Genomic DNA, 13,110 nt, shown 5'->3' with positions numbered 1-13,110 from the left:
AATATTTAGAATAGTTTGATTTATTTTGTAGTCACAAATATAAAACATGTTGTAATAGCGGCGCGTCTGAATAGAGACGCCGCTTTTTGTCACAAAGATATTTTACAGAACATTATTCAGCATTATTCATTCACTCTGCACCTGCTGATGTAAACTACTGTTGTAGCCACAGCTGCCCTGGGGCAGACTGACAGAAGCACGGCTGCCATGTCAATCGGCGCCATCGGTCCCTCCGAACACCACCATCACACACACACACCACTTTCATACGAGGCAATGTGTGTGAAGTGTCTTGCCCAAGGACACAATGATTGAATTGATTGTGTTTGTGTCCTTGACTCTCAACTGTTCTTGGACCTGGAGCAGGTTTTGTGTTGATGGAGGAAACCGGAGGAAACTCATCCAGACACGAAGAGAAACACAAAGTCCACACAGAAAGACCCGGGTCACCCGGGAATCCAACCCACAACCTTCTTGCTGTGAGGCATGAGTGCGAAACAAAAATAGAGTAAATAGAGACATGTCATAATACCGGACGGATGTCGTAATACCGGCAGGTCTAAACCAGGACTAAACAAGGTCTAACCCAGGTCTAAACCTGGTTTGAAAACCAGGTTTAGACCAGGTCTGAAAACTCGATCTAAACCTGATCTCACCCAGGTCTAACCCAGGTCTAACCCAGGTCTAACCCAGGTCTAACCCAGGTCTAAACCAGGTATGTAAACCAGGTTTGAACAAATCTGCTGGATTTGCTCTTGCAGACGTGTTTTCTCCTGTTTGATCTTTTCATGTTCATCACAGAGAATCTCCATCTCCTCCGACAGTTCTGTGTTCCTCTGTTGTTGTCTCTCTGTCTCTCTACACTCCTCCGATAACCTGTTCTCCACACTTTTCAGATCTTCAGACATGCTCTTCTTATAAGATTTAAATAAAAATTCCCGAGGGCCTGAGGAACCGACTCCTGTCCTCAACGTTTCGAGCTCCTCCTTCAAATTCACCTTCTCTTGGTTGAGCTCGGTGGCAGCTTTGAGGAGCTCTGAATGGGAGTCTTTCAGCTGAGCATGTTGTTGACCTTCCTCCTTCAGATCTCGTAGGTGTGGGCTGACTTCACCTTCTGCTTCATCACACCTCATCTGAACTTTCTCCAGCGACTCCTGCTGCAAGCAGATCCTGTCGGTCTGTTCTTCGAAGTGTAAGTCGATGATGTGTAAAAGGCTTCGGTTCACCTCCTGTAGCTTCTGGTTCTTAACCGAGGACATTTCGATCCTTTCGCACAGATCTTTGTTCTGATTGTTTAAGTTTTGGATCCTCTGGCCCAGTTCAAATTTACAATCTATTAAGGTGCCGATCCTCTCGTTTTGTTGCTGGGTCTGATTTTCTAAGATTTGGATCGTCTCGTTTTGTTGCTGGTTCAGATTTTCTAAGTTTCGGTTCTCAAGGTCTAAGTCATGGATGCTCTGGTGCAGGTCGAGTGTAGAATCTTTTAAGCAGTGGATCTTCTCGTTTAGTTGCTGGTTCTGATTTTCAGTGTTTCGGGTCCACTTATGCAGTTCCTGGTTCTGATTGTTTAAGGTTTGGATCCTTCCGTGCAGTTTGAGGTTATGATCGATTAAGGTGTCGATCCTCTCGTTTTGTTGCTGATTCTGATTTTCTAAGTTCCGGTTCCTCTCGTTTTGTTGCTCGTTCTTATGTTCTAAGTTTTGGATCCTCTCGTTTTGTTGCTCGTTCTGATTTTCTAAGTTTCGGTTCCTCTCGTTTTGTTGCTCGTTCTGATTTTCTAAGTTTCGGTTCCTCTCGTTTTGTTGCTCGTTCTGATTTTCTAAGTTTTGGATCCTCTCGTTTTGTTGCTCGTTCTGATTTTCTAAGTTTCGGTTCCTCTCGTTTTGTTGCTGGTTCTTATGTTCTAAGTTCTGGATCCTCTCGTTTTGTTGCTCGTTCTGATTTTCTAAGTTTTGGATCCTCTCGTTTTGTTGCTGATTCTGATTTTCTAAGTTTCGGTTCCTCTCGTTTTGTTGCTGGTTCTTATGTTCTAAGTTTTGGATCCTCTCGTTTTGTTGCTCGTTCTGATTTTCTAAGTTTTGGATCCTCTCGTTTTGTTGCTGATTCTGATTTTCTAAGTTTCGGTTCCTCTCGTTTTGTTGCTGGTTCTTATGTTCTAAGTTTTGGATCCTCTCGTTTTGTTGCTCGTTCTGATTTTCTAAGTTTTGGATCCTCTCGTTTTGTTGCTCGTTCTGATTTTCTAAGTTTTGGATCCTCTCGTTTTGTTGCTCGTTCTGATTTTCTAAGTTTCGGTTCCTCTCGTTTTGTTGCTGGTTCTTATGTTCTAAGTTCTGGATCCTCTCGTGCAGTTCCTGGTTCTCAGCCTCTAAGATTTGGCGTTTGACCTTAGGTCGGGATTTTCTAAAAAAAAACCAGGGCATTTTTTCTGTTCAAATATGCAGTAGAGAGAGAAAAGCTCTAGTGTAAACGTGCAGTAGTAGCTCTAGTAGCAGTACACGCAGTAGTCGTAGTACACGCAGTAGTCGTAGTACACGCAGTAGAAGTGGCAGTATTCTGTGTCTGTAATGTTTGTTTTGTGTTACACTTATAATCTTCTTCAAAACAGTAAGTTGCTTTGTGCTTTGTGCTTGTCCTTTACTGATGATGTCATAAAGCAGAGCGCTGCTTTGAAGTAGCAGTAGTAAAAGTATTAATAAAAGTATTCTGTCACTTTAGTGTTTATTTCACTGTGTCACTCAAAGTTTACTTTAAAGCAGCGTCGTGCTTCTCTGATGATGTCATCAAGCAGAGTTCTATCACCATGGAGATCCAGGGGCGGCATTAGAACATCACGTTGCTACGGCGACAGCTTCTCAGGCTCCAAAACTATTTTAGATTCCAGAATGTGATGATGGTGTAACGCGGGTGACAAAACCGCCTTAGCAACAAACTCTCTTGCCTCGCTCCTGCTCTCTGTTTGCGTCCCTTTGCGTGCGTCCGATCATGTGACCGCGGCCGCCCAATTAGGATCTTATATTAGCGCGAAACCCGGAAGCGCGGCAGACGCGAGAGAGATAAACAAACGCGAGCTACAGGTTTGTTTTTAAGCCTCAATTAGCTTCAATCCGCGATGACAAGTTACTAAACTCACCGTTTTAAATGTTTAAATGTCAACTTGTAGGAGCCAAAAACCATCGCCCTTTGAGCGCCCAAGCGAGCCGTATAGTGACGATCTGACGGGATTGTTAAGCCCCGCCCAGTCTCTGTTTGTTTGTATGGTTAGCTTAGCCTAGCCGCCTCCGGCCTTGTTTATGCCAAATTTCTAATCATTTCTGTTGCACTATTGTGGTCCAATTTGACATGTAATCACCATCAAATGATGACTTTTATTGTCTTTTAGTGTCCACTTAGCTTTACATTGTGCCTTAAATGATTGAACTGCCTTTAGCACTTTAAATCCAAAGCTGCTGTGCTATTTGAATGTTATTTTCATGCACTTTAATTCAAAAAGGATTTTTAATTAATCATTTTAATTATTTTGATTAATTAATTTAACAGTCTAGTATATTGTACAATATTTGAATATTAATTAGTATTTATATATTTTATAATACCACTAGTGTTGTGGAGTAACAGATTACATGTACCAGAGTAATCAGAGTACAAATGATGAGTAACTGTATTCAGTTACAGTTACTGTTTTAATGAGTGGTAATTGGATTACAGTTACTTTGTTGAAATAAGTGGATTACAAGGCGGTATTCTCCTGTTTTCACATTTTGTGCTACATCCCATTTATTTATTTATTTATTTATTTATTTTGGTAATTCCACTCATTGCCGGAAACTCAAACAGAACGCGACAGTAAGAGCGATGGAAACGTCATGTTCACGTTGGCGGCGTCAGTCACACAGTGGACGAGGTGGAAGAGCCAGAAGAACAGAGCAGCACAGGGAAAAACACATCTGTGTCTTGGAAATTCTTCTCCCAACGTGAAATACAAAATATATAAAAAAAGAAAACTAATATAAAATCACCTACAAGTTAAATGTCAAACCAGAGCGACTGACGCGTACCACACACACACACACACACACACACACACACACACACACACACACACACACACACACACACACACACACACACACACACACACATACACACACACACACACACACACACACACACACACACACACACACACACACACACACACACACACACACACACACACACACACACACACACACACACACACACACACACACACACACACACACACACACACACACGCACACGCACGCACACACACACACGCACGCACACACACACACACACACACACACACACACACACACACACACACACACACACACACACACACACACACACACACACACACACACACACACACATACGGTGCGGTGGAGATTGTTTCCTGTCTTAAATACCTGGGAGTCCAGATCATGAACAGTCTCAGCTGGTCTAATAACACCAGCTGCATTGTGAAAAAGAGACACCAACACCTAGACTTTCTTAGGCGCCTAAAAAAAGCAGGTGTGGGTCCCTCTGTCCTGAAGGTCTTTTACAGGTGTGAGGTGGAGAACATCCTCACCTCCAACATGACTGTGAGGTTCAGCAGCAGCACCAAGGGCAGAGAGGAAAGATCTGCAGAGGATAGTTAGAGCTGCGGAGGATAGTTAGAGCTGTTAGAGAGGAGATAGTTAGAGCTGCGGAGGATGATTTAGAGCGGAGGATAGTTAGAGCTGCGGAGGATAGTTAGAGCTGCTAGAGCTGCGGGGATAGTTAGAGCTGCGGAGGATAGTTAGAGCTGCGATAGTTAGAGCTGCGGAGGATAGTTAGAGCTGATGCGGAGTTAGAGCTAGTTAGAGCTGCGGAGGATAGATAGTTAGAGCTGCGGAGGATAGTTAGAGCTAGAGCTGCGGAGGGGAGTTAGAGCTGCGGAGGGGAGTTAGAGAGGATAGATAGTTAGAGCTGCGAGGATAGTTAGAGCTGCGGAGGGGAGTTAGAGCTGCGGAGGGGAGTTAGAGCTGCGGAGGATAGTTAGAGCTGCGGAGGATAGTTAGAGCTGCGGAGGATAGTTAGAGCTGCGGAGGGGAGTTAGAGCTGGAGAGTTAGGCAGATATTAGAGCTTAGTTAGAGCTGCGGAGGAGAATAGTTAGAGCTGATAGTTAGAGCTGCGGAGGATAGTTAGAGCTGGAGGATAGTTAGAGCTGCGTTAGAGGATAGTTAGAGCTGCGGAGGATAGTTAGAGCTGCGGAGGATAGTTAGAGCTAGAGCTGCGGAGGATAGTTAGAGCTGCGGAGGATAGTTAGAGCTGCAGCCGCGGAGGATAGTTAGAGCTGCGTAGAGGAGGATAGTTAGAGCTAGAGAGTTAGAGCTGCGGAGGGGAGTTAGAGCTGCGGAGGATAGTTAGAGCTGCGGAGTTAGAGCTGCTAGTTAGAGCTGCGGGAGGATAGTTAGAGCTGCGGAGGATAGTTAGAGCTGCGGAGGGGAGTTAGAGCTGCGGAGGATAGTTAGAGCTGCGGAGGATAGTTAGAGCTGCGGAGGATAGTTAGAGCTGCGGAGGATAGTTAGAGCTGCGGAGGATAGTTAGAGCTGCGGGTGCGTCTGCGGCTGTAGCCTACGATGCATTGAAGATATTTACATCAGCAGGTGCAGGACAAAAGCCACAGCATCATGGAGACTCCACCATCAGCACATGGACTTTTTACATTTCTCCCATCAGGCAGAAGATTGCGCCACCTACAGGCCAGGACCACCAGACTACGGAACAGTTTTTATCCTGATGCCGTGAGACAGATTAACTCTGTCAGAAAAAACACTAGAAAACAGCACTGACTTGGAGACGCACTTTAGAAAATGGGGGCGGGTTGATATACAATATTTTTAACTATTTATTCTTATTGTAACTATTTGTTCTTATTGTCTGTGCTGCTGTTGACCTGGACCTGAGTATTTTTTATACTGAAATGACAAATAAATTTGATTCTGATTCTCACACACAGACACACACACATACACACACACACAGACACACACACACACACACACACACACAGACACACACACACACACACACACACACACACACACACACACACACACACACACACAGACACACACACACACACACACACACACACACACACACACACACACACACACACACACACACACACACACACACACACACACAGACACACACACACACACACACACACACACACACACACACACACACACACACACACACACACACACACACACACACACACACACACAGACACACACACACACACACACACACACAGACACACACACACACACACACACACACACACACACACACACACACAGCACACACACACACACACACACACACACACACACACACACACACACACACACACACACACACACACACACACACACACACACAGACACACACACACACACACACACAGACACACACACACACACACACACACACACAGACACACACAGACACACACACACACACACACACACACACACACACACACACACACACACACACACACAGCACACACACACAGACACACACACACACAGACACACACACAGACACACACACACACACACACACACACACACACACACAGACACACACACACACAGCACACACACACACACACACACACACACACACACACACACACACACACACACACACACACACACACACACACACACACACACACACACACACACACACACACACACACACACACACACACACAGACACACACACACACACACACACACACACACACACACACACACACACACACAGACACACACACACACACACACACAGACACACACACACACACACACAGACACACACACACACACACACACACACACACACAGACACACACACAGACACACACACACAGACACACACACACACACACACACACAGACACACACACACACACAGACACACACACACACACACACACACACACACACACACACACACACACACACACACACACACACACACACACACACACACACACACACACACACACACACACACACACACAGACACACACACACACAGACACACACACACACACAGACACACACACACACACACACACACACACACACACACACACACACACACACACAGACACACACACACACACACACACACACAGCACACACACACACACACACACAGACACACACACACACACACACACACACACACACACACACACACACACACACACACACACACACACAGACACACACACACACACACACACACACACACACACACACACACACACACACACACACACACACAGACACACACACACACACACACACACACACACACACACACACACATTCAGAACTAAACCAGAACTAAAGCAGTAATTGTATTTATTTGCTGTAAAAGTAACTTTCCGGGTGAAACACAAACTTTCCTCTTTCAAACAAACTCCAGTCACATGACCTCCTCCTCCTCCTCCTCCTCCTCCTCTTCCTCCTCTCCTCCTCTTCCTCTTCTCTCTATCTCTCCGTCTCTTCTCGGTCTCGGTCTCGGTCTTGGTCTGGGTCCTGGTCTCGGCGGGTCTCTGCGGGCTCCTCATCAGGGCCTCGTTAGCGCTCGTTAAAACACAATTCTCCATAATTCAGACATAATTCCTCTAATCTGCGACGCTTTAATTAAACACGGCACAATTAGAGCGCCGGCCGCCATCTTGGGACTGCCGCTAGGCTGATGAGCGCGTCCTCTGAGAGAGTCCAAGACCAGGACTAGACCGGGACTAAACCAGGACCAGAGACCGAGACCAGGACCAAGACTAAACCAGGACCAGGACCAGACCAAGACCGAAGACCAAGACCAGAGACCAGACCAGACCAGAGACCAGAGACCAAGAGACCAGACCAGACCAAGACCAAGGACCAGAGACCAGGACCAAGACCAAGACCAGGACCAGACCAAGACCAAGACCAAGACCAGAGACCAGACCAGGACCAGACCAAGACTAAGACCAGGACTAAACCAGGACCAGGACCAGGACCAGACCAAGACCGGACCAGACCAAGACCAAGACCAAGACCAGGATCAGACCAAGACCAAGACCGACCAAGACCAAGACCAAGACCAGAGACCAGACCAGAACCAGACCAAGACTAAGACCAGGACTAAACCAGGACCAGAGACCAAGACCAGGACCAGAGACCAGGACCAGACCAGACCAGACCAGACCGGGACCAGGACCAGGACCAGTACCAAGAGGACCAAGACCAAGACCAAGACCAAGACCAGAGGAGAGACCAGACCAAGACCAGACCAGACCAGAACCAGACCAAGACCTAAGACCAGGACCAGACCAGGACCGAGGACCAGACCACCAGACCAGGAAGACCGAGGACCAGGACCAGGACCAAGACCAGACCAAGACCAGACCAAGACCAAGACCAGGACCAAGACCAGGACCAAGACCAAGACCAGGACCAGAACTAAACCAGGACCACACAGAGTCCAGACACAGAACTAAACCAAGACTAAACCAGAGTCCAGAGACATGCAGAGTCCAGAACCAGACCAGGACTAGGACCAGGACCACACAGAGACCTGGACCAGGACCACACAGAGACCTGGACCAGGACCACACAGAGACCTGGACCTCGTGTGTTGATCTCCTCTCCACAGATCTGAGCTGTAAGTTGAGCAGGTGGAGTTTCTGCTCGTTTCCTCCTCCTCCCTCTGTTCTTTCTCTCTTTTCTCTCTCTGGGTGGTTAATTGCCGTTTTTGTCATTTTTTCATTCTTTTTTTTTTTTTTTTTTAATTTCTTTTCTTGTCATTGTTCCTGTGCTCGTGTGTCTGTGTGTTTTACGGCACAGATCACACAAAAAATCAAAAATCTCTCCTAAAATAAGAATCAAAACATGTAAAATCACAGGAGATCGACTAAAGAGGGTTTTATTTTCAGTGTGGTATCGAGTATCGAGTATCGGTATCGGTATCGATATCGAGTCTGTTCTTTCAAATCCCGAGTCCAGGTTCAGGTCTGGTCCTGGTCTAACAGAAGTGTAAATAAAAGAGTGTGAAATGTCCCTCTGTGTGTTTGCCCACAGGGGGCGCTGTGCTGCTGCTGCGCTGATAAACTCTTATTGTGGCGGGGAACAAGGGGGGGGGGCTTTTATTGTGGTGGTCCTGTGGTTCCTCTCTGGGGGGGGGGGGGGGGCACACGGATTAAATATGTTAAACTCTTTAAAGTCTTTAAAGTCTTTAGTCCTTCAGTCCTCATCTTGGTCCAGACCAGGACCAGGACCAGGCCTGAGCCAGAATCCTGGTCTGAACTACAGCTGGACCCAGACCTGAGCCTGGACTTTGCTTGTTTAGAAGAAAATAGTCCTGGTTTAGTCCTGGTTTAGTCCTGGTTTAGTCCTGGTTTAGTCTGGTTTAGTCCTGGTTTAGACCTGGTTTAGTCCTGGTTTAGTCTGGTTTAGTGGTTTAGTCCTTGGTTTAGTTCCTGGTTCAGTCCTGGGTTTAGTCCTGGTTCAGTCTTGGTTAGTCCTGGTTTCCTGGTTCAGTCCCTGGTTTCAGTCCTGGTTCAGTCCTGGTTTCCAGTCCTGGTTTAGAGTCCTGGTTTAGTCCTTTAGTCCTGGTTTAGTCCTGGTTTAGTCCTGGTTTAGTCCTGGTTTAGTCCCTGGTTTAGTCCTGGTTTAGACCTGGTTTTAGTCCTGGTTTCAGTCCTGGTTTAGTCCTGGTTTAGACCTGGTTTAGTCCTGGTTTAGACCTGGTTTAGACCTGGTTTAGTTCTGGTTTAGTCCTGGTTCAGTTTAATTAGCCTCCTGCAGATTTGGGCTCCACAGGAGCAGCTGGAGGTTCAGGCACAGATTTTGTTTCATTCAAATATTAAACATTTTCAGAAACGACAGTTTCACATTTAAAGCTGCACTGTGGAACTTTCTGCACTGTGGAACTTTCTGCACTCGGTGCTTGTTGATGTTCTGGAGGATCATGTACCTCCAAAACATCTTTTACTTTACTTTACGTCAAGTCTTTTTATTCAAGAGGAAAGACACAAACCTCCTTCACGTTCACAGCGTTTACAAGACGTCACGTTCTGTTTAAAGTTCAGAAAGACAAAATTAGATTTTCACTCAAACTAAATATTCCTGCGTTTGAGAAACACGAGGCCGTTTCCTGCAGTTCAGCTTTAAAAACAAACGGCTGTGAGACGTGAAGAAACACAACACCTCAAACCTTCTGCCCGTGAAGTGACGGACTGGAGGTCTGAGGTTTGGGTTTCTGGGTTCTAAACCAGGACTGAACCAGGACTAGACCAGGACTAGACCAGGACTAGACCAGGACTAAACCAGGACTAACCAGGACTAAACCAGGACTGAACCAGGACTGAACCAGGACTGAACCAGGACCAGGACTGACCAGGACTACCAACCAGGACTAAACCAGGACTGAACCAGGACTGACCAGGACTAACCAGGACTAGGACTACCAGGACTAAACCAGGACTAACCAGAACCAGGACTAAACCAGGACAGGACTAACCAGGAAACCAGGACAGGACTAAACCAGGACTAAACCAGGACTGAACCAGGAACCAGGACTAACCAGGACTAAACCAGGACTAACCAGGACTAAACCAGGACTAACCAACCAGGACTGAACCAGGACTGAACCAGGACTGACAGGAAACCAGGACCAGGACTAAACCAGGACTAAACCAGGACTAACAGGACTGAACCAGGACTGACTAAACCAGGACTAAACCAGGACTAAACCAGGACTAAACCAGGAACCAGGACTTAAACCAGGACTGAACCAGAGATAAACTGGATTCTTGGGTAACACTTTATAATAACTACACCTTATTTAGCCTTAATAAAGCATGAACAAAAGCTTAATTAATAATGAACAAAGACTTAATTAATAATGATTCACGCTTAGTAACTACTTAATTACTACCTTAATTAGCACTTGCACTTAATTTGCCTGTGCTGTAAATAGTTACTCATAATTATTTCATACTTAATTACTCATGAACTAACCATTTGAGCATTTATTAATCATTAGTAAGCGACGAGAGAATGATTTACTAATAATGCAATGATCATTCAGGCAGCTGTTCTCTGTTAGTTAAGTCTTTTTTAGAGCTTTTCTAAAGTGAAGACGAATTATCCTTTATTAAACATTTACTAAGCATGAATCATTTTTAATTAAGTCTTTGTTCATTATTAATTAAGTCCTTGTTCATGCTTTATTAAGGCTAAATATGGTGTAGTTATTATAAAGTGTTACAGATTCTTGGATGAGTTTAGTTCAGATTTTTGTCTCTCAGATGTTGTGGCTCGTCTCTCTCCACCTGCTCCACTCCTCTTCCTCTTCTCTCCTCTTCTCTTCTCGTCTTTCGTTTCTCGTCTCTCGTTTCTCGTCTTCGTTTCAGACTCTGTGGTTCTTCTGTTGTTTCCTTGGATCAGACAAAAGCCTCAGACACAAACATCTTCATCTTCGGCGTCTCCTCAGATCTTTATTTTCCATTTCCTCCCGTCTCTCTCTGTCCCTCTCACACGTTCAAAGCGCTCTCCTCCTCCTCCTCCTCCTCCTCCTCTTCGTTTTTGTCGTGATCGTGTTCTTCGTGGTCTCGGTCTGGGTCTGGGTCTGGGTCTTGGTCTGGGTCCGGGTCTGGAGGGAGCAGGTGATTGGTCTCAGGTCTGGTGGAGCACTTTCCCATGATTGCTTCTGCTGGAGATCAAATGGAGGCGGAAAACGCACACGACTCTCGCTCCATCTGCCCACGACAAACAAACAAACAAAAACATCCGACCGCACGCCTCACACCGATACCGATACCGATACCAATACCAGGCTCCTGTCAGTCGAACCGATTCAGGATCCAGATCTGAGAAAAATGACGATCTAATTGTTTAAATATTTGTTTTTGTATCGATTCAAATCTGATTTTCTCGACTTTTGACAAAAACAAAATGTACACGTCAAACTCAGACTAAACCAGGACTAAACCAGGACTAAAACAGGACTAAATCAGGACTAAACCAGGACTAAACCAGGACTAAACCAGGACTAAACCAGGACTAAACCAGAACTAAACCAGGACTAAACCAGGACTAAAAAGGAAGGACTAAAACCAGGACTAAAACCAGGACTAAAAAAACAAAGGACTAAACCAGGAACTAAACCAGAACTAAACCAAGGACTAAAACCAAGGACTAAACAGGACTAAACCAGGACTAAAACCAAACTAAACCAGGACTAAACCAGGACTAAACCAGGACTAAACAGGAACTAAACAAAGACTAAACCAGGACTAAAAAGGACTAAACCAAGGACTAAAACTGGACTAAAGCAGGACTAAACCAGGACTAAACCAGAACTAAACAAAGACTAAACCAGGACTAAACCAGGACTAAACCAGGGACTAAACCAAGGACTAAAGCAGGACTAAACCAAGGACTAAACCAAGGACTAAAACTGGACTAAACCAGGACTAAACCAGGACTAAAAACTAAACCAGGACTAAAACAGGACTAAGGACTAACAGGACTAAACCAGGACTAAACCAGGTCTAAACCAGGACTAAACCAACTAAACCAGGTTTAAACCAGGACTAAACCAGGACTAAACCAGGTTTAAACCAGGACTAAACCAGGACTAAACCAGGACTAAACCAGGACTAAACCAGGACTAAACCAGGACTAAACCAGGACTAAAACCAGGACTAAACCAGGACTAAACCAGGTTTAAACCAGACTAAACCAGGACTAAACAGGTAAACCAGGTTTAAACCAGGACTAAACCAGGACTAAACCAGGTTTAAACCAGGACTAAACCAGGTTTAAACCAGGACTAAACCAGGTTTAAACCAGGACTAAACCAGGTTTAAACCAGGTTTAAACCAGGACTAAACCAGGTTTAAACCAGGTTAAACCAGGACTAAACCAGGACTAAACCAGGACTAAACCAGGACTGAACCAGAGTGTGTGTTTCAGGTCTGACACAGATCAGGACCATGGACAGTTCCTGCTCTCTCAGGTTTTTCTCGTCTGATC

General features: G+C 45.5%; 1 protein-coding gene across 1 annotated transcript in view; it reads right to left on the bottom strand.

Moving 5' to 3' along the window:
• LOC129411790 (putative leucine-rich repeat-containing protein DDB_G0290503) overlaps positions 1-3,266 on the bottom strand; it is a 23,761-nt gene extending 20,495 nt beyond the window's left edge. The window contains exon 1 of the mRNA XM_055163820.1: positions 737-3,266. Within this exon, the coding sequence (XP_055019795.1) occupies positions 737-2,420 (1,684 nt within the window). The 5' untranslated portion in view covers positions 2,421-3,266. The remainder of the gene's footprint in view (positions 1-736) is intronic.
• Between the last annotated feature and the right edge of the window lie 9,844 nt (positions 3,267-13,110).

This window comes from Boleophthalmus pectinirostris, unplaced genomic scaffold (genome assembly GCF_026225935.1).
Source record: "Boleophthalmus pectinirostris isolate CB_2022bp ecotype Guang Dong unplaced genomic scaffold, ASM2622593v1 HiC_scaffold_11, whole genome shotgun sequence".
Taxonomy (NCBI): Eukaryota; Metazoa; Chordata; class Actinopteri; order Gobiiformes; family Gobiidae; genus Boleophthalmus; species Boleophthalmus pectinirostris.
This window is presented reverse-complemented; position numbering and strand designations above follow the sequence as displayed.